This window comes from Thamnophis elegans, chromosome 1 (assembly GCF_009769535.1).
Source record: "Thamnophis elegans isolate rThaEle1 chromosome 1, rThaEle1.pri, whole genome shotgun sequence".
NCBI classification, from domain to species: domain Eukaryota; kingdom Metazoa; phylum Chordata; class Lepidosauria; order Squamata; family Colubridae; genus Thamnophis; species Thamnophis elegans.
Window position 1 is genome coordinate 130,565,868 of NC_045541.1, and position 26,445 is coordinate 130,592,312.

The 26,445-nt window shown below is 37.9% G+C and overlaps 1 protein-coding gene across 2 annotated transcripts; it reads left to right on the top strand.

The window, feature by feature from the left end:
• Positions 1–4,920: 4,920 nt before the first annotated feature.
• Positions 4,921–24,770, top strand: LOC116518097 (acetyl-coenzyme A synthetase 2-like, mitochondrial). 2 transcript variants are annotated; one of them, XM_032231352.1, is made up of 14 exons: positions 4,922–5,449; positions 8,305–8,401; positions 8,820–9,019; positions 10,280–10,455; positions 12,788–12,940; positions 16,152–16,299; positions 17,032–17,169; positions 17,944–18,036; positions 18,142–18,254; positions 19,310–19,436; positions 21,172–21,299; positions 22,220–22,283; positions 22,813–22,934; positions 24,432–24,770. In XM_032231352.1, exons 1-14 carry the CDS (start codon positions 5,149–5,151, stop codon positions 24,606–24,608), a joined length of 2,037 nt encoding a protein of 678 aa, XP_032087243.1. In that variant the 5' UTR covers positions 4,922–5,148; the 3' UTR covers positions 24,609–24,770. The 2 variants fall into 2 exon arrangements, with proteins under 2 accessions (XP_032087251.1, XP_032087243.1); XM_032231360.1 differs by lacking the exons at positions 22,813–22,934; positions 24,432–24,770 and having other exon boundaries at positions 4,921–5,449; positions 22,147–22,234.
• Positions 24,771–26,445: the final 1,675 nt, after the last annotated feature.

The window sequence follows — 26,445 nt, forward strand, 5'->3', positions numbered from 1 at the left end:
ATTTTTGGAAATGGGCATATTGCAGTCTTCAACTGCAAGTTGCAGGTGGAAGTATAGTAGAAGAGGAGTATCTGTGTTTTGCAGGCAGGATCCCAGAAATATTTGATGGACCATCGTAAGAAACCAAATGATGAGCTTCTGATCTATTCTACAAAGGAATTTTTTAAAAATCAGGATAAAAATACACAGCTAAATCTTGAAATTGATAGATGCATAAAAGAAAATACCTACTTACACTGGATTTAAAATTTCAGTTGGAGTAATTGTATTTTGGAGTATAGGAGATACTAGTTAATATGTTTGAGAATTCCTGGAGATCTGATCAAATGCCAGGATGACTGGAGGAAAGCTAATATCCCAGTCTTCAAAAATAGGATCTTGTAATTTGGCTGCTTACAGGAGGTTTGGCTCAGGGGCTTAAATGGCCCCCTTGAACTCTACTCTGTGAATTTGATTATAAAATAAAACATATGGGTGTATGGGTGAAAGCACTTTGAATGCAACCTGAGGGATCAGGCTGTGTATTACATGGGTTAGGAAAATCCATCTGCACATTTGGCAGGTATGGTTAGAACCAGTTCACATATTATACCACATTATTTTGTTAACAATTAGTTGGGTACAGATATATTAAACCTGGGAATCTCTCTTGCTGCTTGTCTGAGTAAACAAAAATAAAATAATAAAAATTAAAAGTTTGCATCCTGCAAAACAAAGCAGAATGTTAACACCTTCCTTTTTGTCCAAGTATCCTTTTGGCTTCACACTTTAGAAGTATTTACCCATTTCTGATTTTGTGGTTTTCCAATATGTTGCCTGCATTAATAATGAGTAACAGGATTTAAAATAAAGAGAGCCTATATATGAGTTTTGTTTTCTGTGTGTGGTGGTTCTCAAGTCAGTGCTGAGCCTTCGACAAATCCCTGGTGTTTTCTTGGTAAGATTTTGTGTGATGGAATTAACCTATTGCAATGCAATATAGAATCAAGAGGTGCAAATCGTGGCAGCAGAAAGTGGCTTTTCCTACCTTCAGCTCCGAAGAAGTCTGTGAGAGAGGCAGAACAACTGCCATTCAATAGGATGTTAAAGGGGTTGTTGGTCACAACCCAAGAGGCTCAGTGTCTCTAGTGCTGAATAACCAGCTATCCTTAACATGGCATTATGAAGGTTGATGGACAGGGCCAGGATGGAGAAGCAGTACAGTGTGGACAAACATTTGATTGGATCCTATTATATTAATTAATTACTTTTAATATGACTGTTTTTAAAATCTGTGATTAAAAAAAAGACCCTCAGTTTTATAGGACCAAGTCTTGTAAGTGTAATATGGGCCTTAGGTTGTATATCCCTGCCATAAAAAATGTGTATGAGTTAAATTTGGTGTATAAATCTCATTGAGAGAGGTATTATCAGAATATCATAAGATATCCAGACTATGTGCCAGTACACTGTCTAGGCATATTTGTCTTACGTTGTTGGATGTTCATTGAATATAATTACACTGGTTGCCTGTTTGCTTCTGGGTCCAATTCAACATTTTTTATGGCATGGGTCCAGGCTGCCCAAGGAACTGCTTCCCACCAATGGGATTGGCTCACCCCAGTTGCTCTGGCAGAAGGGGAATGCTGGGGATCCCATTGGCCAAATAATTTCATCTGGGGGGGTAGGAGAACATCCTTCTCTGCTGGGCTCCCATCCTTTGGAACCTCCTGCTCCTTGAGGTGAGATCTGCTCCCACTTTTGGCCTCCCAAAAGGGCCTGAAAACCTGGCTCTGCCAGTTGGCTTGGGGTAATGGTTGGGGCATTTCTTCCTGGAGGTGGTTAATAAACTCCACACCATTTATGTATTACTTCTTTTCTTACCAGTTTTTTTGTTAACTTTTAATGTTTTAATTTTAAGATTTTAATGTTTTTAATGTGTTAATTATGTTGTTGCTTTATGAAGTTGCAAGTCACCCATTTGTTCAACAATGAGATGGGTGACATATAAATTTAATAAATAAATAGATTCTAGCCTGGGTAAAATTACTGTAGTTTCTGGCACTACAAATGTGCCAAAACTAACTGTATAAATAAATAAAGGATTGGATCGACATCAAGATTAACATTAGACCAACAATCAAGAAGTAAACAATATCACAATCAAGGAATTTCCAAACAAACAGTAAACAGCCCAACCAAAGAACCTCTGAGACCAGTCCCACCAACATTGACAAGGCAGGCCACTAGAATATGAATTGACAGCAAACACCATTCCTTACTAGCACTGATAATGTTACCTACTTTGGGTAATGAGATGCCTGCAAGAAACAACCAAGTTCGGGGAGTACCAAGGACCACTCATTCAGCAGATTATTGAGGGATGTATGAATGTGAAAAACGAATTTCATTGCACAAATACAGAGCTGAAGTTTAATCACATAAAAGTGGTAAAATATGTGTGAAAACAGAATGCTTAGCAAATAGTTCAATATTAAGCAGAGAGTAAAATAAGATGAGTTGTGGCCCTTTGGTTGTTTAACGGATTAGACAACCATTTGTCTGAAATGGTAAGATCTCCTACTTGAGCAGAGGGTTGGATAGAGGACTCCAAGTTCCTTTCCAACTCTTTTATTCTGTTAATGTATTTGTGAATACATGCATAAGAAATACTTGTGGCATGAATCTGTTGCTCAAGGATGTGAATGTACTTGATGATGCCATATGGGCTCAGAAACAGAGAAAATGGAAGACTGAAAAATTGGTGGCTGGATGGCGCTGATGAGATCCTAAAAGGGTGAGACGTTTAAACAACAAATGCATAAATTATTGTATGGACATTGAGAATGGTTTGCAAGAATAGAAAATCATGCACAGGATAAATGGTACTGGTGCAAACTAATTTTAGCTATGTTTATCTTTTTTATTCCTTTGTTTATTCCCTCATGTTCTATTTCTGCACTATGCATCATGTTACTTATCTGAAAGACAACTTTGTTTTGTATGTATGAAGCATTCACATGTGCTACGGTAATCTCTTGTTGGTCACTTAAAACTGGCTGTTAGGCTGGCATTCCATGTCATAGAATCTCAACAGATTATTAGAGTGGCTTGTATTGTGAGATGGGCAGCTATATAAATTGGACAAAGAAACAAATCTTACCAAGAGGAGAATTAATTCCAGTCCATCCTTAAATTTCACAAAAATCCACCCTTTAAACTCTAATGCAGAGTTTGTTTCTTATTGAACTGTACCTTGCAAAGAAGTGAGCTCAGTTGTCCATCAGAGACTTTTATATGGGATTACACAGCGGCACAGAGCCATTTTGAGAAGTGAGATCTGTAAAGGTGTCTCATGAGTCCCTTGTCTAACTTTTTAAAGAGATTTATTTCATCATTCTTTCACAATTTGATCAAGACTGATGTTCCAAACAAAAGATAGTGTGCTCCTCTAGATAGAACAACGTGAAATATTCAGTTTATGACACAGAAACAGCAGAGAGAAGTAAAAATATACAGGTAGTATTCAATTTACAGCTGGTTGCTTAGTGACTGCTTGAAGCTTTGACAGTCCCCACCAAAACCATGACCAACTATGTTTCAATGTTCTGACAATGGCATCCTGCCCCCCTGTGGTCAGATGACCACATTTGGGGTGCTCGGCAATTGGCCCTCATGTCCATGTGCAGTGTGCTTGGTCACATGACTGATTTGCAACAATTTTGTTGAACACTGGTGTTCTGAATTCCAGGAAGAGCCATCCCATCCCATAGTGAACAATGAGTTTGATTAATAATCATGGTGTTTGCTTGATGAACATGGGTCGTAAAATTGGGTCTGATGATGCGGTTATGACTGGCACAATTTATGATCATAATTGCCAGACTCAATTATTGGTTGTAACCAGTAGTGGGTTTCAAATCCTGTTCCAACAAGTACGATTGGAACGGGCCGGGCGGCGTCCTCATGCGTCTTAGTGCCTCCATGATGCTCCAGCTGCTCCGTGGAGCGTTGCGCAGGCACTGTAAGCACCATGCACGTTCGCAGAAACGCATAAGCCTTTAAACACAGGTAAGGAGCTCGGGCGGGCAGGTGGGCCCTCTGGAACACTGTACTGGAACAGTATCCAGTGCTCTGGGCTGGCTCCGGTATGCCTGTACCACCTGTAACCCACCACTGGTGGTAACCCAAGGACTATACTATCTGAAATATATGGCAAAAATGTTCACCAACTTTGCAGCTATACAAGAGAATTTTCCATGTGAGTTTCTCCATCAAGAGACTCTGAAACATCATTGTGGACTACTGGTAAGACCTGTTGCCATTCTTGCAACTATGGACTCCAAATATTCTGCATCTCAAAAACAAAACAAAACCCCAACCTGACACATGGCTGACCATTTTAATAAAAGGCAATTGTCCTTCAGGAAAACATGGTTGCTTTTACTGATCTCATTATTTTTAAAATGGCTTTCTTCTAAGTAACCACAAGATTTCCCACTTTGAAACAAGGAACTATAACTCCTGGCGAACTCTGTATAGTATAATGACTGAGACAATTGTTATGGAAGGTGACATGTTTGAATGTAATGAAGGTACTATAAGCAAAGTCTTCTCTTTATCATAAATTGGCCTATTATGATTTACACATTCCATGCACCAGTGCATGTCATTCTTTATGAATAGATTAGTTTTTCACATGCCTGGAAGCTCCTTTGCTTGCTGGCAGCAGAAGTAAACACTGACCCTCTACGCAGACAAGATTGTACAGGAAGATTCTAAGCCAGCATGTTTTAGTTTGACTAAAAATGCATGTGAGTAGCAGCCAAAGCTGGATTTAATACAGGAGTATATTCAGATCAGCCTGAAGGTTATTCCAGTTAGGCATTACTAAATCCCACCCCCTACTCCTCCCTTAAAAGAGATTGGGTTTCCTTTGCTTATGTTTCTCTAGAAGTAGAGTAGCATACGTGTACTCTATGTTTCAGGAAGAGAGAATGACATTCTTGAAATCTCAGTTTAAATGTGGATTTACCATCTGGTTCTGGAAAACCTAATGGGATCACAATTCTTAGTGCCAGGAACAAATATTTTTCTATTTTCTTTTTTATTTTTGCTAGTAAGATTTTGTCTGGGAAAAATTAAAGGACAGTCTTATACCCTAGAATCATGGCCTGGCTGCTGGTTAGAGCTTGCTTTCCCAAAATTGCCCTTGGAAAGAAATTTTCTTATCAAAGCAGAGCATGGAGCAGAGGTCCCTTGACTGCATACATGCCAGAAGCCACAGCATTTCCTGGACCAAGGAATCACCAAGAGCTATACCAGCTCTCAGTGGAGCAAGCAGATATATTCTGGGGAGCACTAGCAAGAAGCCGGCTGATGTGGAGCAATCCTTTTCATTCTGTTAGTGACTGTAACTTTCAGCAGGGCAAGGTGTCCTGGTTCCTTGGAGGACAGCTCAATGTAGCAGGTAAGTAGAAAAATTTAACTATTCTTTGTCTTTTTCCACTTGTGAAGGAAAAAAAATATTGCAGCCCAGGACCTTTGGGTACAAGGTCTTTTAAAATCCTATTTTAAAATTTCACTAACGTCAACTTTCCAATCATTTCCCCTTGTTTTTGAATACCCTGAACATTAATGTACTTATCCTTTTTAAACATACTTGGAGTATAGTTTAAGAAAGTAGCAACATATTGGAAGGGATGGGAGAGAGTAAATTTATATAAGTAGCATAATGTTTAGTTTGGATCTAAACTCCTTCCTATCTATAATATGAAGCTCTTTGTTTACCAGACTTCTGTAGCCTGCTTACTAGGAGGATTACAATGATGTGAACTGTCTCTGTTTTTCTATCTTTGGAAAAAGGTCAGATAAAGAAACACACGATAAAGAAAAGCAGAATAAGCAGAAATATGTTGTTTATTCTTGCACTGGGTTCAGGAAGACATTGATCTAGTTGACTGTGGTTTGAATGTTCTCTGTAAAATGTCTTTTAGAAGTAATTACCTATTTTTGCATTTACTTGTTTTAAAAAATCAGCTCAAATTTTTATACTTTATAAAATGTTTATGTTTGGGCACATTTAAAATAACTAAAAGGTCTGAAATAGAGTCAAATAGTTGATAAACAGTACAATGAAAAAAATGCAGCTCAAAGAATTCAACTGTGTATGCACTACTACTATCATTTATTCAACATGAGTAAATTGTTTATATAGCTCAGGTCGTTTCACTCATCTGTTGTATATGCTGTGTATGCTTTTCATCTAGCCTATCAGTTTGAAGCAGTTTTAATCTTTTTTCTGATGATTATACCCTACAGGAATGGAATGACATAGAAATGTTAGTCAGTAAACCATGGACACTGAGAAGCTACATTTCAATTGAACTGATATTTCTTAGTGATGCTTATATAACTACAATGGCTTTCTCCTATCAACATAGTAACAGGATTCCTGAAGATATTCTTAAAATATATCATCTTAATATAATGTATATGACATAATCCTATCACTACACAAACAAACCAGAACACAAACCTGTACTAAGTATCATTCTTACATATAAAAACATTCTAACTTACATTAGTTTTCTTAAACTATAGAGTGGAAGAGCCTGTTTAGCAATGCCTCTTCTCCCTGCAGGGATCCAAATTAAAATTATCCACAGATGTTAGCTGCATCAATATGATACTTGCCATTGGTAATTATCTGGATCCTATTTTCCCTCCTTTCTGAAAATTAAGAACATTGTGCTTGTTCTCTAGAGTTTCAGCATCCACCTCCCAGCAGTGAGGCATTAGCAGTGGATTTGCTATACAGCTTTGGGTGAATGACTGATTTTACACATTGCAGTAAACTATGGTTTGCTTAACTATAATTTACTGAATAAACACATTAAACATAACATGTGATTGACACAAATCAGGTGCTTCCACATGATGGAAATTGTAGAATGAAAAGAAAGGCGTATAGTTGTGTCAATGATGCAATTAATGGAGAAATAATGGTGCAATTAATGGAGAAAAATACTGCAGTGAAGCATACAGTACATTTACTATTATTGTAAAGGTCAAAATAAACTTGGTACAGGTGGCCAGTTTGACTTGCTGCATTTAGATCATTGTTTCCAAACCTTTTTTTGCCCATGCCCCACCTAAGCATCTTTAAAATCCTGTTGCCTGCCCTCCCCCCTATAATTCTTACTTTACTCAAAAATGAACTCTACTCACGTGGAGGAAGCCTAAAAGGCCATTAACGTGGTTTAAATAAGGTTCAAATTTCCCCCATTAAAAACCAAATTACCCCCCAATGTGGGACGTGGGCCCCACATTGGGAACCACTGGTTTAGATAGAAAGCCCAGATGCAAGTGAGATAGGATACAGTACTGTGAGAATTAACAAACTGGGTTTTTTTCTCCCAGTTTGGCTCCAGTAGAGGAAGTAAGTCTTCCTGAGAGAAAAAAAAGCCAACAAAAACTGTGAAGTATTGGAATGCAAGATCCAAGTAAATGTGGTAGAGAATTTGGTGTTCTTCACTCACATGATCTTTTGTATGCGAAAATTAGATTTATAGCAATACTTTCCAAAACCTTTGTTCCAGAAACATTGCATTTTTTCTGTATTGAATCCAAGTTAAGGATTAGTAGCTCTAAAAATATTCCCAAATGGCTTAGAAAGAGAAAGTATCTATATAACACATTATTTATTTAGTGTGTTTCTTAATTCTACCAATAACCACTATGTTCTTAAATGGGTTATATAAACAAGATAAAAAGACAGTAAATGTGAAAGAACGCAGGTAATCAGGAAGCAGTTATTTCAAGGAAAGATAGAATCTGTGGTTTAAATTCTGAAATGTGTTTATGGCCTATGCAGTTAACCTACTAACATTTGTTTGAGACTGCGAATGATTAACTTTAGATTCTAGAACTCTTGAGTTGTGAAAATCAATAGTACATTTTATAATTGGCATGAGCTACATAGATGACCTTGAGCAGGGCAACGTGCACAATTTAACTTTAGGTTGTACAATTCATTTACCAATTGTTAATTTTGCACCTGAACTTTGTAAGCAAATAATGATGAATCTGTTCATATATATTCATATACATATATGTAGAATTGGGCATATGTGTATATATAACATATATAGGTATAAATGTATAAATATAGTGTGAGAGAGAGGATGTTAGTTCTTGATTCTTAGCATAGTACATTTGATTGAGAAATATGGCTTAGCTATCAACATTAAATTTATGATGGGCACAGTAACAGCAGCTGCAGGTGGCTGAGTATGTAATAATGAGAGGTGTATTTTCTTTCAGTTAACTGTCTGGATCGACATGTCCACAAAAATCCAAATAAAGTAGCGTTAATCTGGGAGAAAGATGAGCCTGGGCAAGAAGACCAAATTACATACAGGTCCTGACTTATCATTTTCTCTATCCATCTATTTCAGTCTTCTAAGAAGTGTGAATCTTCTTAATAGTTAACACTTGCTTTTTTGATCTCAGCTAAGTACTAGGCTTCTAGAGAAGGAAAAAGATTTGAACTGAAATATCAATATTACATTATTAAAAGTGAGATCAGTGATTCATTGAACCCAGTACAGGAGACCGAGATGACCATGCATGTTTCAGAAATAATTTCAGTTTCAGAAATACAGACAAACCTTTCTGTTTGTCTTAATTTGAATAGGAGATATACAGTACTGTAACAAAGACCAAAGCTTGTAATAGGTCATAAAAGCTGTTCTCCATTGTTCTCTGTTATCTTGATTTGGAGATGTCTAATGGAATAATAAAATAATGTATCAAAACTACTTATTTTCTTTGGGCAGAGAATTGCTAGAATTGACATGTCGACTTGGGAACACCTTAAAACACCAGGGAGTGAAGAAAGGAGACAGAGTCACTATCTACATGCCTTCCTGTCCAATGGCTGTGGTGTCTATGTTGGCTTGTGCCAGGATTGGAGCAATACACACAGTAGTATTTGCTGGATTCAGTTCTGCTGCATTAGCTGACAGGATCCAAGATGGTAAGAATACTGCATTTCTTTCTCTGTTTTCTTTTATTTTTCTCTTTAGGCTCGGTGACCAGTATGGTGTCCAAAATTATGATTATGCATGACTTGCTTTTAACCACAAACAATATTCTTAACATATCAAGATCCTCATTCCTCTAGTGCTGGCAGAAAGAGAAGCATATATCTTAGCTTAAAAGGACTTCTGCCCTTGGTAAAGCAGTAGAAATTGAAGACCCAAGAATTTTTATTTTATAATTTGACTTTTAAACAAAGGAAGTTGTCTTTTGAAGCTGATGCTCCTTTTTTCTTCATCTTTTGCTCTCAAATTTTAGACTCCAACAGACTATTCCCTCCCACTTACTGCACCTGTGTATAGTTTGCCAATTGCACAGTGGCAGATAGGACAGCACTCCAGGGAGTCAACATCATTGCCCAGAGGCTCCTTGGAAGAGCTTTATAGCTCCTGCTGCCTTAAAAAAGTTCAAAACATTCTTAAAGATCTATCTCATCCTGAGCACTTTTTTTTAAAACTATTACCCTCTGGCAGATGGTACAGGACAATAAAAACAAGGACAAATAGGCTGAAAAACAGCTTCTATCGTAGAGCAGTAACTATTTTGAATTCTACTGTATAATATAATATTAATGCAGTATCAGGAGTTTTCAATTCAATTGTATAGAATGTGAAGGATGTATGTTTTATTTTATTTTTTATAGTTTTCTTATGCACGATGTACATTGAAGATGACATTTAATTTTGTTGTACGAGGTGCAGTGACAAAGTCAACGAACAAAACTAACTAACTCCACCATATATGCTTTTGAATGGTGGACAAGGTTACAACATAAATTAAAGATACTCACAATGACATCAATGTAATAGTAGTTGCATGTTTGCTGTATGTGTATGAAGGCATGGTAAATAGCAGTAATTAGATCTGGATGAAGACCTTAATTGGGACCCTGGAATGGGAAGAGGAGAGTTCAGATTACTTCTCCCTCCAATTGCTGCTATTATTTGTTTTGCAAATAAAGTAACCCTTAAGGAGACAAGCTAGAAGAATTTCCCAAATAATCCTGAGACCACTTCTAATCTGTAACAAAAATACACTTACCTACAACAAATAATACACTTGTTAAAATATACTCTACAGTGTATCAGAGAGGAATTCCCCCTTAGAATACAAAGCAGGAGAAAGTTGCTTTGAAAAGCGTAAAATTTTCATGCTAATTTTTTTTGTGTGTGTGGTGGGGGTGTATTGTCTTTTTCAGCTCAGTCTGAAACTGTGATCACAGTCAATCAAGGTTTGAGAGGAGGCAAAGTTGTTGAACTAAAGAAGACAGTAGATGAGGCTGTGAAGTTTTGTCCAACAGTGAAGCGAGTTTTTGTTTCAAAAAGGACAGATGAGAAAGTTCCCATGTCTGATTTAGACATACCACTAGAGGAGGTGAGTAATATATTCTTATACTGACTGAAGAAGAGACCCAAAACACTACACAAAGTTATGTTTCCCCAGTTTCCATAGTTTATGAACTCATGAGGATGTGCGCTATACTCATTGATATCTTTTTATTTCTCTTGTTTTCTCTTTGTTCAAGCCATGCGTGGCCTTAAGATCCTAGTTTCTATTAACCTAAATGTTTCTATAAACTGAAATAAACTGAATAAAAGTAAATAAGCTTGCAATGATATGCCAGGACTGAGAAGGCAGTAAGATGCCTCTGAGACTCATTTCCTTCTCCTTTCTTATCACTTATTTTCCTTTACCTTGTCTCCTCCATGAATTTTACCTCTTTTTCTACATGCTCTCTGCACTGGACACTGGTTCAGTCACCCTTTTTTGCTTCTTAATCTTCACATTTTGGTGCCTTTAGAGCAAATGCTTAAGAACTTCATTTCTTTAAGGTGGTGCTTCTCAAACTTTTCTTTCATCACAAAACCTGCTTATCAGAAACTCCTAAATGTCCCTGCTGTGAACTAGGTAGTGTCTTCATGTGTTGTTACCCAAAGAAAAAACTTTTTTACTCAATTTGGGAGTAATTTATCCCTGTTTGGGAGGCATTGCTCCTGCCCAGGAAAGAAGAAAGCAGAATAGGTCTAAACTTGGTTTCTTTCCAAGATTTGAGTCCCTCATCTGACCCAGGCATACTATTGTGTTCTACCTAGTGATAATAGGCCAAAGTTCCTGGATTTTACTATAACTTTTTCTCAGAGTTATGGATTTACAAATACTGTAAGTGCATGAATGGAAGAGTGGGAAAGGTGCTCTTACAGTACAATACAATACAATAGCAGAGTTAGAAGGAACCTTGGAGGTCTTCTAGTCCAACCCCCTGCCTAGGCAGGAAACCCTATAGCATTTCAGACAAATGGCTATCCATTTAACATCTTCTTAAAGACTTCCAGTGTTGGGGCATTCACAACTTCTGGAGGCAAGCTGTTCCACTAATTAATTGTTCTAACTATCAGGAAATTTCTCCTTAGTTCTAAGTTGCTTCTCTCCTTGATTAGTTTCCACCCATTGCTTCTTGTTCTACCCTCAGGTGCCTTGGAGAATAGTTTGACTCCCTCTTCTTTGTGGCAGCCCCTGACATATTGGAACACTGCTATCATGTGTCCCCTAGTCCTTCTTTCTATTAACTAGACATACCCAGTTCCTGCAACCGTTCTTCATATGTTTTAGTCTCCAGTCCCCTAATCATCTTTGTTGCTCTTCTCTGCACTCTTTCCAGAGTTTCCACATTTTTTCTACATCATAGCGACCAAAACTGAGTGCAGTATTCCAAATGTGGCCTTACCAAGGCATTATAAAGTGGTATTAACACTTCACGTGATCTTGATTCTGTCCCTCTGTTTATGCAGCCTAGAATTGTTTTGACTTTTTTGGCAGCTGCTGCACACTGCTAAACCATATTTAAATGGTTGTCCACTAGGACTCCAAGATCCCTCTCACAGTTACTACTATTGAACAAGGTACCACCTATACTGTACCTGTGCATTTTGTTTTTCTTGCCTAAATATAGAACCTTACTCTTTTCACCATTGAATTTCATTTTATTAGATAGTGCCCAATGTTCAAGTTTGTGATCATCCATAGCTGATCACGTTTGTGCTCATCCATGGCTTTAAAATGCATTTACTAAAATTCCTAAAATACATTTAAATTTCCTCAAGCCTTTTTTTTTAGCCATGAAGACCACTTGTTAAGAATTCTGGTAGTTTAAAAGAACAATATTGTCCTTCCAGTACTACCTGGGATCTTATTACTGGCAAAAGGAGATTTAATTCATTTTTTATAGTAGCCCCCTAATTAAAATCATTCCTAAAATTAACGCTTGTCCCTTGGAAGCAAACTTCTCCCAGCAATCAATCAATCAATCAATCAATAAATAAATAAATAAAGTCACTTGCAGCTATGTCAATTAAGATTAAATGTGATGACAATTCAGGGTGAAGTAATGACATAATGGTTATTGTATTGTCCCAGAACATGCTAGGTACTAATTGCTATGAAGGAAAACAACCTTCATTAGAGAGGGATAGGGAAGAAGGAGCAAGGGTTTGTATAAGCAATGCTAGCTATGTCAGAAATTGCCCATAAGGGAATTGACATTCTTTGCACAACCTTGAGAGATAGGAATTCGTTTTGTGAAAGTCAGTATTTGGAGTATTCCATGCTAAATTTCATCATTAGTTTGGTCATTGGCACACGGGAACTAGAGAAGATCACAGAGGCTTTGAGGAGAGCCTACTGAAAGATTATCTGCTTATTGTGACAGGAAATGATGAAAGAAGATGTAACCTGTCAACCTGCTACCTTGGAGAGCGAAGATTTACTGTTCCTCCTTTATACTTCAGGAAGTACTGGAAAACCCAAAGGCCTGATCCATTCCCAGGCAGGCTATTTGCTGTATGCTGCCCTTACACATAAGGTACAACATGGGGAAATCTTGCAATTCTGCAAGGACGATTACGTTCTGTGGCATTTTATCTGTGATTCTTCCTGGGTAGATTGGGTAATTACACTGCACTGAAAGAAAGAAAGCCCTGAGCAGACAGACAGCAAACCAGGTAGTAAGCAGCCAGCAAGCTATTAAAAAGTATTTTTTTCACATGGCCATTTTTTGTTGTAAAATGTTTTTATTTTCCACGTAATTAATTAGAAAACAAATTCCTTATGAACATGAAGAGATTATTATTCTCATACTTAACAGTTATATACAGAATCTCCATTATATGTAGCAGCATTTATTTCCAAAGAGTATATACAAAATATATATTGTATATATATATGTATTGTATATATTGTCATGAATATCCGAATCAAGCTCTAGAGCAATGTTTCTCAACCTTGGCAACTTGAAGATGTCTGGACTTCAACTCCCAGAATTCCCCAGCCAGCGAATGCTGGCTGGGGAATTCTGGGAGTTGAAGTCCAGACATCTTCAAGTTGCCAAGGTTGAGAAACACTGCTCTAGAGTGCTCTGTGGGGCTTATTCCCAAATGATAGCCAGACAGCCATTTGTAGCTAGAAGTCTTTGTCTGGCAGACTGATCCTATATTAATGTGGAATGTAGCACGATTGTAGATTTTACTTTGGAGTAGATATGCTGGTATCATACAAATTTTCAGATTCTTTCACCACAGGTTAAAGTTTAACATTTCTACCAGCATGTAAGGCTTCATATGTTTCTTTGCAAGAAAAAAAATTGCTGCGAGATACAGTTGAATATATGGGATGTGGTGGCTCAATGGCTAAGACGCTGACCTTGTCGATCAGAAAGATCGGCAGTTCGAATCCCTAGTGCCGCGTAATGGACTGAGCTCCCATTACTTGTCCCAGCTTCTGCCAACCTAGCAGTTCAAAAACAAGTAAAAAATGCAAGTAGAAAAATAGGGACCACCTTTTGTGGGAAGGTAACAGCGTTCCATGCGCCTTCGGTGTTTAGTCATGCCGGCCACATGACCACGAAGAAGTCTTCGGACAGCGCTGGATCTTCAGCTTTAAAACAGAGCACCGCCCCCTAGAGGAGGGGGGTGCGAGGAAAACCTTTACCTTACCGTTGAATTAAAACAGTTAATTGTATTACTACAAATAACATTCAAGTTTCAAACTTGTATTTTTGTAAAAGCAAAGAAAAAAAGTCACAGTACTGTAATATGTGGTTCATTCCTAAGTTCCAAATGCCATTGAAAACCACAAGACAACTCTGAAATGAATTCTTATTCTTCTTCCCAGCTGGAAATAGCATTGGCATCTTCCTACTGGAAAAAAAAATCCCCAAACCAACCCGGAGAATGTCAAGTTTCCATTGCAAACAGAATAATCTTTCACCCACAGTCCCTCTCTGGAAGTCCCTGGTCTGTCACAATGGATTTAGAAAGAAAGGGGAGTGAAGAGAGGGCTGGGAGTGGAGCAGCATTGTTTTCAATAATAGCTGCAGTAATAACAGTCAAGAAACTAAAGATAGTGCATTAGAGAATGTTCCACTCTGCAAGAAGTTAGGAAGTGAAATAATACAGTGAGCGTCAGGCCACAGAAAAATCCAGTTCCTGGGTCAGTTTTACAAGGTAGATGTTGACAAAATCACCTAATCCACCCCCCGCCCCCCAAAGCTGTATTAAAATTCCAACAGCTACATTCTGGAAACATTCTTAAGAAGTGCAGTTATTTTTTTAATTCAGGAGGCTGAACTAGAGATTTCACAAAACTAGTTGCTACACAAGTACTCACAGAGCCTGTAATTGTTAATTAGAGGAGAGTCACATACTGCTACTAGGAAAAAGACAGAAGAGGCTTGCAATTTGCAAATGTTGATTTATATATTAAGATAGAAATCTAGCAATAATTTGTGTTTCATCATAGTTGGAAAGCCTCTAATATGTAAGCAGACAGTCTATTTTATTTGTTGTCTAGGTGTTGCTAACTGTTGATGGACAACTTCAACGTCTGTCACTTTTAGTGATTTCTTAATCTTTAAAACAAATTTGGATTGGAAAGATTCAGGGGAATGTAAAAAAAAAGAACCAGTTCAGCAGAAGAAACAGTGATGTGATGTTTGAAAAAAATATGTGGAAGGATGAATTGTAGTTAGAGGCAATGCATGGAATGGAAGAGTTTGATTTAACTCTCTTAAAGCAGGAGACAAAATATGCACACCCAGATAGCCATGTCACATTTATTATTATTGAGATTAAAAATTGCCTGGAAAATAGGCCGTGACCCCAAAGATTATATATGCCCTTCATCTTCACCTTTGTTTTTAATTGCTACTTCTTTCGTTCATTATAAGGCTTGTTCATACTTTTGTAACCTCCCTCTTTACATCATATTAAACTATAATGCATTTGAGGATGTTCTACCCTGTTTCCCCAAAAATAAGACCTCTCTGGATAATAAGCCCAATGGGGCTTTTGAGCATATGTGCTAAAATAAACCCTACCCCCAAAATAAGCCCTCCTGGAAAATATTGCAACACAGCAGCAGCCATGAGGTGACCACGCTCGCCACCTTCTGCACCTCAAAAATAATAAGACCTCCCCAAAAATAAGGCCAAGCGTTTTTTCGGAGGTCAAAAGAAAATAAGACCCTGTCTTATTTTGGGGAAAACACGATATTGAGTTTATATCTGTACATTTAATTTTTCATGAAAGTTCTTGAAATATTGTAAATATTGTCAGTATTAGGTCAAGTTATCAGAGGTTAGAAAATGTCCACTCCCACCTTGTTCAAGTGAATTCTGAAAGTGGTGTGATGGAAACTGGCATTCATGATAACTCAGTTGATAGAAAGAGCAAAGGAAGGGCAGCCTTGGTTTCTTTCTTAAATAGGTGGCTTCATCATGAAAATATTGCTAATAAGTGAATCTCACATTAAGCACGGTGATAGCTTTTTTCTTGCTCTTTTTTTACCAAAGAACATATGATCGCTCACCAACCAGAATAACTGGTTTGAGCTGGGAGGTTACGCAAAAATATATGAAATAAAACAGGTAACTGACCACAGAAAGTACGATTATTGGAGGAACCGGGAGCTATACATTAAAACTGCACATCTGGATATTGCCTGATTGGAGAGAATTATATAAGCATATTGGGACAAGAGAAAGCTGCTTCTATCTCATGCTGCCCATTTTTCTTTAGTATGTGTTTGACTACAACGATGGAGATATTTTTGGCTGCGTTGCAGACATTGGTTGGATCACAGGTCACAGTTATGTGGTATATGGACCCTTATGTAATGGAGGAACTACAATCCTTTTTGAGAGTACTCCAGTGTATCCTAATCCAGGTAAAAAAATAAAATTAAAAAGATTAGGTAATGGAATGTTGGTGCAAGCCAAAGAAAGGCACTAAATTATATGGTTTATGTATAATCAGTAGATTAATTTGTGGCTCATATAACTGTTATTTTACTTTATTTCTATGCAACCCATTTTCAAAGGCTTCAAGGTAACATCAATAATTGAATTTCTACCTCATTACATACTACTCTTGCTTCTCTTCTCTTGTGGTCATTATCATTCCTTTTTCCTATCTTCCATTAATTGGCTTCCTCTACTGTCTATATACATATGTTAAGATTATTCTGCAAAATAATATGTTCAATGGAGGTGCTATACTAATTAGTTAGAATTAATAGAAGATGAAACTTTCCCTCTTCTTTTCCATTGCCTTCTCATATGCAAGTTAAAATGCAAGTTAATCCACTTTATTATTTATTAACCAAAACATTCTCTGCCTCCCGGGTCCCAACTTATTGGGAGGGAATGGGGATTTTGCAGTAACCTTCCCCTGCCATGCCCACCAAGCTACACCCACCAAGCCATACCCATCGGTAGTGAAAAATTTTGAATCCCATCACTGATGTACATATCTTGTACATCTAATAACTATCACATGTACTTGATGCAGAGTTAAAATATGGGATGTGACCTAGTTCAGCTTCACATTTGGACTTTATACATTTGAAAAGCACACGTTGTAAATGTGAACCAGGTAAAGGGTTGGTTTGTCATTTCAGGGCGTTATTGGGAAACTGTGGAGAGGTTAAAGATAAATCAGTTTTATGGAGCCCCAACAGCAATTCGCCTTCTTCTGAAATACGGAGATAACTGGGTAAAGAAATATGACAGATCTTCCCTCAAAATTCTCGGATCAGGTGAGTAAGATAGCCAATACCATATTCACCCTGTCAAAAATGTGTTCTTCTGTTCTCTGAACTTGGTTATTTGCTTGCAGATGTTATCCTACTAGTCTGCATGCAAATAACCAAGCTCGGAGAACTTCAAGGATTCCACACTTCCGAGTTATTCTCTTTCATTGGAATTTGTATGTGTTTTGGTTAGCAGGTGAGGTGTTAAATACATCATATTGGTAGGATAAACACACTTTGCTCTTCCAGTATTTTTTAAATCATTGTTTGTTAAAATACTATTGAGAATGAATGGTGTGCACATAACACTAAGCTGTAACGGATGGATTCATGTGTTATGCTAAGCCAAAGCCAAAATATTTACAATAACAGAGTTGGAAAGGACCTTGAAGGTCTTCTAGTCCAACTCCCTGCTTAGGCAGGAAACCCTGCACCACTTCGGACAAACAGATATCCAACATTTTCTTTAAAATGTCCAGTGTTGGAACATTCACAACTTCTGGAGGCAAGTTGTTCCATTGATTAATTGTTCTAACTGTCAGGAAATTTTCTCCTTAGTTCTAAGTTGCTTTTCTCCTTGATTAGTTTCCGCCCATTGCTTTTTGTCCTACCCTCAAGTGCTTTGGAGAATAGTTTGACTCCCTCTTCTTTGTGGCAGCCCCTGAGATATTGCAACACTGTTATCATTTCACCCCTAGTTACGGTTTAACAAAATGCAGGTACCTAAACCATGTTTTTTTCTTCTTTACAAGTTATTTTGTTTTTCTTCTCTTTTTGCAGTGGGAGAACCTATCAATTCAGAAGCCTGGGAGTGGTACTTCAATGTGGTTGGAGATAGAAAGTGTCCTGTAGTTGATACGTGGTGGCAAACCGGTAAAAGCATATATGAATTCACTATTTTTAGAGCAGTAATTTTCACTTGATTAAGCATTGCATTTATTTGCAAAGATTAGCATGCATTGTTCTTATTCATTTCAGAAACAGGAGGCATCTGTATTGCTCCTCGACCTTCAAACCCTGAAGATGAGATTGTTCCAGCTATGGCCATGAGACCATTCTTTGGCATCAGACCTTCTCTTCTAGATGATAAAGTACCGTATATTTTTAATTTAGCAATCGGAGAATTGATAATCCACTTTTCAATTCACACAAGCTGTTAAAAAAGAAATATCAAAGCAACAATTCTATACTATGTGCTTTCCCTTTACTTTCCTGAACGGAAATAGCATGATCACTTCCCTTATTCAAATATCTCCCCAAAAGTCTTGTTTAATAAAAGGGTTCGGATTATGTCTCCTAGTACTACAGCATATTATCATTAAATCAATGTATAATTGAAATAATCCTATATATTTCCTGTTTCCATTCCATCCTCTTTCTAGTTTTTCTCTGTATCTATTTGAGATTGTAAGTATCTGGATTGAGATCTAGTATACCTGCGCTTTGTTTTATTTTTAATTCTGGATAAAATTTTCTGGATTCATATATTTTATTATGTATTTATTAATTAAATTTATATGCCATTCATCTCATTGTTGAAACAACTTTGGGTGGTGTATTCCTACACAATAAAACTATAGTTTTTAAATAATGATTTGCTGAAGAAGTCCTAGGACCTTGGTTTACACATATCACTAAGTCATAATGCCTGATCTGTGAACCACTTGAAAACTCAAACTTAATTTCAATCCAATCCAACAAATAACAAACAACAGTTGTAAAAATGTAAGGAAACCGAACTGGGTAAATATATAGGCTACATAAATCAAATGCATTTCTGTAGCATATTGACTAAAAGGCACAAATATAAAAATGAAAATTATGATGTTAACTAAGATTACAAAGGTTAGGATTTTTTTATAAAGAAAAGCCAGCTTTTCAGCATTCAGATAAGGGTTCTGAACAACAGTAGCACAAAGGCAATGGAACATAAAAAATACAAAGGACTTTTATTGTTAGTTTATACAGAACATCTAGCAGAAGAAATTTTAAATAAAGATAGAAAATGCATGATTTTGTAAAACGAGTTAACTGACAATGATGTACGTGCATTTAGCTGCATTCTTTAAGTCTCAGTAATAATCTGAATAACTATGCAAGCCACTTCCGAAGTTAATTAAGTTTATACTATTTTTTCTCTCTCCAGGGAAATGTCTTAACACAGAATGATGCTTCTGGAGCTCTCTGTATTTCTCAGGCTTGGCCAGGCATGGCAAGATCTATTTACAATGATCACCAGCGTTTTGTGGAGACCTATCTAATGCCTTACCCAGGTATAGATTAGTGGAGATGGAAAGGGAAAATAAGAGTAATATATAGTTCACAACAGTGTTTAGAAATTATAATTCGTCCTTCTGAATCTTTGTGCACAATGGCATGTAGAACCAGAAAAAGATTTTTTCAAGATATTGTCAGAGCCAAACTCACAATGCCACCCATATAATTCACCAGAAAATAAAAATGTGGGTCAGAGTTGAACTGTGGAATCCTTGGTGGCCTCTGAATATTGTCGTTTGTTTGCAGATGTTTCATTATCCAAATAGTGCACTGATGTTACCTAGCTGGGTAATGAAACATCTGCAAGCAAATAACCAAGTTCAGAGAGCACCAAGGACTCCGTACTCATGCAGAATATAATTATCGTATCATTTATGACAATTATATGTATATTTCCTATAAATGTAAATAGTAGGAGCAAAGAGTATGATTTGGATTCAGATCTTAGAAGGCCACAAGCACTTTAACAAATGCAAACTGGGCATCTGCACTACCGGTAATTGCATTGTAAAGGTGAATGTTTTCCTTCCAATTCAAATAATCTAGTGATACAGAGAATAAGGAAAATGACTTTGATTAAGATATGCAGGAACTATTATCTAGACAAAAATGGGCTGAAGCATTTTTTTTAAAGACCAGAACTCGGAGATAACAAAAGGATTAGATATTAGGGAGAAAAAATACAACCCTACCCTAACCCTTCAATATGCATTTTTTTAATTGGAGGACAGAAATACTGTATTGTGGTCTGTACGTTGAAGTGGTACAGTACAGGAAAAGGTTTACCAACTTAGCCGTGTGTGAAAAATAGCTGGGAGAAGTTCCAGGCTTTCAACAGAAGACATCCAACACATATAGTTCTGTGCAAATGTTGAGGCACCCTGTTTAAATTGAGTGCTTCAGTGAACATAGAGATTGTGTCAGCTTCTGTTCACTTAGCGATTCACTTACATGGAACATGTAAATTGACTCAGGGTGCCTAAACTTTTGTATTCAGCTGGTTCAGTGAACATAGAGATTGTGTCAGCTTCTGTTCACTTAGCGATTCACTTACATGGAACATGTAAATTGACTCAGGGTGCCTAAACTTTTGTATTCAGCTGGTTCAGGGTGGTTCAAAGTGTGGCAGCATGGGCAGTTCTTGGGGCCCCAAGAATGGATCATGTAACACCACTGCTTCACAAGTTGCATTTCATGTCATGAGTTTAGGCAACCTGAAGAACATCTCACCTGTACTGGCAGAGGAGGCATGCTGTGGGCCATGTCAGCCTGATTATTCCAGCTAATGGGGTCCAGGAGAAGGCCCTTCTTTGCTGTTGTACCTGCCCTCTGGAACCTCTTACCCCACAATGTGAGGTTGGCCCCAAGCTTCCTATCTTTTGTTAAGGCCTGGCTTGGGCCACAATGGGAGAACAGCACAGCAGAAGTGGTTGATTAACAAAAGCTCTCACCTCTCCCCATCCTGCCCCTATCCTCCCTACTTGTAACTGGGTTTTAACGGTCAATTTTTAACTTATTTATGTTTTAATATATATAGATTTTTATGATTGCAAGTCGCCCAGAGGTACCTTGTAATTAAGATGGGTGACCAATACATTTTATAAACAAACTGTATTGTTCATTTTAAAATAAGATGTGCTATGAGGAAGAAATACTTTCCGATGTGGGAACCTTCTGGACTTTCTAAAGGAAAATAACTGCCTTATATTTTTGCCCTGTTTTTTATCCTAGGATATTTCTTCACTGGAGATGGGGTCTACCGGACAAGCCAAGGATATTACCAGCTAACAGGCCGCCTGGATGATGTCATCAACATCAGTGGACATAGGCTAGGCACTGCTGAGATAGAAGATGTTGTGGTAAGAGGCATGGGGAAACTAGGAGTTAATACAACATGTTCATAGTCACCTAAAAACATACTAAGATGTAATGATCTGGGCAGCTGCTGCTATTTGAGCTGGCCTTCTAGTTGAATTGCTTGTGGCTTTCCAGATCTTTGCATGCCTCACTGCTCCTTCCACAGCGACTTAAGATTGGTGGGAAACAATGAAATATGAAAAACAAATTTGATTGCCAGAGAAATATAAACAGATGCCTGCCTTGTTTTCCTTTTGGAAACTAAACTGTAGGTCATAACCACAGAGTATGTGGTTTCTACTCGCAGTATTATAATTTTCATAATATTATTATCCAAAATATACAGGGCCTTAAAAATGACAAGAATAATGAATGATACAGAAAATAATGTATTCAAGGGGATATCAGAATTTAAAAATGTAGTGAAATTTTCCCAGTGAATCTTCAGTAGTCTACCACAATGAAAAGTAGAGGTGTACATACCTATACATGTATATAACTTATTCAAAAAAACCACTACAAAAGTTAGTCGAGTAATACACATCAATGCTTTCTCCGATCCTGCTGATAATAATTTGCATTAGTAAACCTTACATTGTTTGGTTCATTATATACTGGAAATATTTACTGCTTTAAAGCATCTCTAACCAGATTAGTCTTTCTGACTCATATTACCCTTAAAGTAGACACTTACTCTGTTTTGTTCTACCGCTCAAAGTCTCATTAGAGGTACTTCTTCATGCAAGAAAGGTATTCTATCACATAATCACTTAACCTGCATCAGGAAGAAAGGCTGGTACTTCAGAGCCTTGCCTTGCTAGTCTATTCCTTTTGTTTTGACCACACCAGGCTTAGTGAACCACATGTTTCTGCCAACCTGTCAGGATCCTTGCAGTAAATTATAGACCTGTTTATGTTCCAGAATAAACATGAGGCAGTGGCAGAGTCAGCTGTGATTGGATATCCTCATAAAATCAAAGGCGAAGGTGAGTGAGTCAGTTTGGCTGCTAACAACCACTATTTCTCTATGCGACTCTGCTTTCATTAGCATATGGAATGAATGTCCCACAGAATTTGTTTGCATGGTGGATATTTATTGCGTGCTTGGGATAGGCTCCAATCAGAGCCTTCATGTGGTCATTTAATGATAACTGAAGTGAAGATCAAGTTCTCAAGCCTTGGCTGAGAGGAGATACGGAATTCAATTGCAGTAAAATTTATAGTAAGAAAGGGAAGAAAAATGCTAAAACATGAAGTTGCATACCCTGATTCTTACCTCTCAGGACAACAACAATAAATGCTCCAATAGACTTATTCTAGAATTTGTATGAGAGAAGCATTGTTTCAAAAGTGAATCAGCAACTCAAAAGTAAAATTAACAATAGCTGTTACTTCCTACTCAATACAGCCAATACATAGGGGAATTCAGCTTCTTGCAAGCTAAGGGGACTATTTCAGTGTGAAAGTCTAGTTTTGATGATTGCTTATTTTACTTTTCTCTTTTTTTAAAAACAGGCGCCTATGCATTCATTGTGCTGAAAAAAGACTTTAAACTATCCCAAGAGAACCTGACCTCTGAACTCCAGAGTCTTGTTTCAAAAGAGATAGCAAAATATGCAGCACCAGACCATGTTCAGGTAACAACTGGCCAACTTTCCCCCCCAATGCACATCTTCATTCTGCTTAACAATAAATATTTGTAGTCTGACAGAAGGTATAACATTTTTTTAAATAGTTGGATCCTGCCTTTAGTGTTTTTAAAAACAAGGTGACATATCCAATGCACCCTCCTCCTTCTATTTTCCCCACAACAACTCTATGAGATGGGTTGGACTGAGATAGTGTGACTGGCCCAAAGTTGCAAGAAAATTCAAAGCAATTGGATAACCAATGCCATTTTTTTGAAAAGACATTTTAAATATTTTTTAAAATGTCCAGTGTAATCTAATTCTTCTGCTGTCATTGGCCGTTTGCTCAGAATACTTTAGATTTGCTTAGTTGCATGATTTGTATTCCATTGGTCAGCCAAAGAAAACATAATTATTTCACAATTAAAACAAAAAATTAAGTATGAAAGTTACCTTAAGTATCAAGCTTAAGCATGTAATGTTATTTTTAAAGAAAAATCTGATTAACTTAATGAGTATCTAAAGCACTTCAAAAGTATTAGAGCAGGGATCGAAATAGTGTTCTGCTTATTCTAGGTTAGTTTCTACAGATTAAATAATTTATTAGCTATGCAAAAATTACATTACTAAAGATATTTTACAAACACAAAAATGCTATTGCAACAGGAATCAAATAATCTTTCAACAAATGTATAACTTTTAACTTTTCTATTTTTTTCTGGTATTACTTAGTTTGCAAGTTTAAAAAAACACTATTAACAGGTTCATACATGCTGACCCATTCTTTGGTTGCGGCTTATGTACTGTATGAACCTAGCCAGAGTTTATGGCTCAGTGTGTGTTTCCAGCCAATTAGGGCTTAGTCAACAATCTATGATTAGGCAAAATATGGTTTAGAATGTGTGAATCCAATCAGAATCACAAGGAAATTTATTTCCCTTTGTGGGAATTAATCTTTTCATCAGTCTATAGAGCTTCCCTGATTTTATAATTTTAACTACAATTTTCTCTAGATCTTAATTTTTATGTCATCTCAAGCCCTTGCCTTTTCCCATCTTCTTGTGAGAGGTTGGTTCGATCTTTCCATAAACCTTCCCACTGAAGGTTTATGTTAGAGGAGGCCCTTACACAAATCCACTTTTGGTCTTCTTTTATTGGAAAATTTACTGAGCAATTAATTTAATTGAGATACTGATTTTACTTTTTTGGGGCAACCAATTCTGAAGTGGTAAGATGCACCAAAGAAAGAGTACCATAGTCTCAAAACAACTTTTTTCTGTTACCATTATACGCTGGAAACTTGGTAAGAAATGGAATTGAGCAGAGTCTCCTACATTTGCACATGCAATGAAGATGATATGCTCAACTACATATGTACACGGAAAAGAAAGTAGGTACAGAAGTAAGATTATTGTAAGATTAGCAATACATCTCTTCTCAAATTAATATTTATGGGGTGAATTTCCTGATGCTGCTCTAATCTTTTCTTTCATTTTTCTGGTTCAGGTAGCTCGACACTTGCCTAAGACTCGTTCAGGAAAAATTATGCGGCGGGTTCTGAAGAAAATTGTAGAAAACAAAGCAGATGAACTTGGAGATCTGACAACTCTGGATGATCATGACACCGTGAAAGAGATAATTGAAGGATATAAGAAACTTCTGCAGAAAGACCAGAGCCAGTAGCCCAAAATATCTTGGCTTCCAAGAAGCAACAATGAGAAGAGTACTGTGCCAACAGCAGTCTTTTTACTCTTAAAATCCCTTGCAGAACCAAAGGGGAAAGCTTATTCATTACTGACAAAAACTTACTTTAATAAATGGGAAGAATATAACTCTTAAATAACAGTTGAAGAATATGTGGTTTAATATTCTACATCATATTCAATACCTATACAAACCACTCCTGGAAGATTCAACATTTGCTCCACAGTTTATGTATTAGAAAATTAAGTCTCTATCTTTTGAGCAACTAAAATCTGCCGAGAGGAAAACTTCAAACTTTAAGGGAAAATTTAAATACATTTATAGAGGATCTTTACATGATATCAAACTTTGGGGAATAAAAGAATGCTTTGGGTTTCATTAGAAGATTTTGGGGAGCTTTTCAAAAGAAAAAGGAGGATGTATAATTTAAAAGGACATAAGACAAAATATAAAAGATAATGTATACATGTCTTCCTTCTGCCCATCTGAAGTCTTATAATAGCTTCATTCTGGATTTTAAACCAATATAACAGTTTTTTAAAACTGTTATCAACTTTTCCTTCATTTTAGATTCTAATAAAAACAAATAGAGCATGTTCTTTTAAAAATGGCCAAAAGAATCTAACAAATTAAAGGAACACATATCATCCTGCACATCCCCAGCTACCTCCCAGTAGGAATGTGCATTCTCTTCTGTTTTGAAAAGTGGCCTTTGGTCATTTTGGTAAGAGTTGTCTGCAGGATGGAATGGAGGCATACTTTCCATACAAACAGCAACCGTGATTATTTTCCATTTTTAACAGCTCTGAAGGTTGCAATTCTGCCCCTCCTTGTAAGCTAGACATGTAGTTGAAAAACACTGCCACAATTTGATAGAGGTATTTCTTTATTTTTTACATTTCCATTTTGCCACAAGCCAAAGATGCTTGCTGGCTTACATAGGCTATAAAAACCAAGTAAAACATCTGCAGTACAAAAATATATATTTAACCCCCCCCCCCCATTCACCAAAAATAATAGTACAAACAATAAAACAGAAGCTAAAGGTGGCAGAGTAAAATCGGTTCCACCACAAAACTGCAATGCCCTTATCCGCGCCGACATAAGTGCGGAGGCAAATCCGCGGCGTCCGAAGCGCTAAGAAAAAAACGACCCTACCACCGCGACAACAGCGCGGTGACAGAAGGGCGTTCTACATGCTTCGTTCTTTGCCTCCAAAGGTAGCCCTCCTCCTCCAGCTGACAGCGGCAGCGGGCACGGGGCAAAGCGGGCTGCCCAGCAACAGCAGCCCACGGGAAGGGTCCAGCTCAGCCATGGGGGGCAGCAGGAAGCCCGCGGGGGGCCCCGAGCGGGGCCGCCGACGCTGGCGGCGGAGGATGCCGGCGCCTCCCCCGGAGGAAGAGGCAGGGCAGGCGGCGGCTGAGGCTCTCCCGGGGCTGGCGAAGCGGGCTTGCCCGGCGGCGGCGGCGGCCACCCGTCCAAGATGTTGTTGAGGAAGAAGAGGGCGGCCTGCCTCCACCGGGCAAGCCCGCTTCACCGGCCCTGGGAGAGCCTCAGCCGCTGCCGCTGCCGCGTCCTCCTCCGCCAGCGTCCCCGTCCCTGCTCGGGCCCCCCGCAGGCTTCCTGCTGCCCCCCACGGCTGTGCTGGACCCTTCCCGCGGGCTGCTGCTGCTGGGTAGCCCACTTTGCCCCGTGCCCGCTGCCGCTGTCAGCTGGAGGAGGAGGGCTACCTTTGGAGGCAAAGAACAAAGCATGTAGAACGCCCTTCTGTCACCGCGCTGTTGTCGCAGCGGTGATGACGCGCGGTGATGACATC

Coding starts and splice junctions, on each gene's coding strand:
- LOC116518097 (XM_032231352.1), top strand. CDS start 5,149: ATGGCCTGGCTGCTGGTTAGAGCTTGCTTTCCCAAAATTGCCCTTGGA. Junction 12,941..16,151: donor ATGCTGCCCTTACACATAAG/GTACAACATGGG, acceptor ATTTTTCTTTAG/TATGTGTTTGACTACAACGA. Junction 18,037..18,141: donor TGATACGTGGTGGCAAACCG/GTAAAAGCATAT, acceptor TATTCATTTCAG/AAACAGGAGGCATCTGTATT.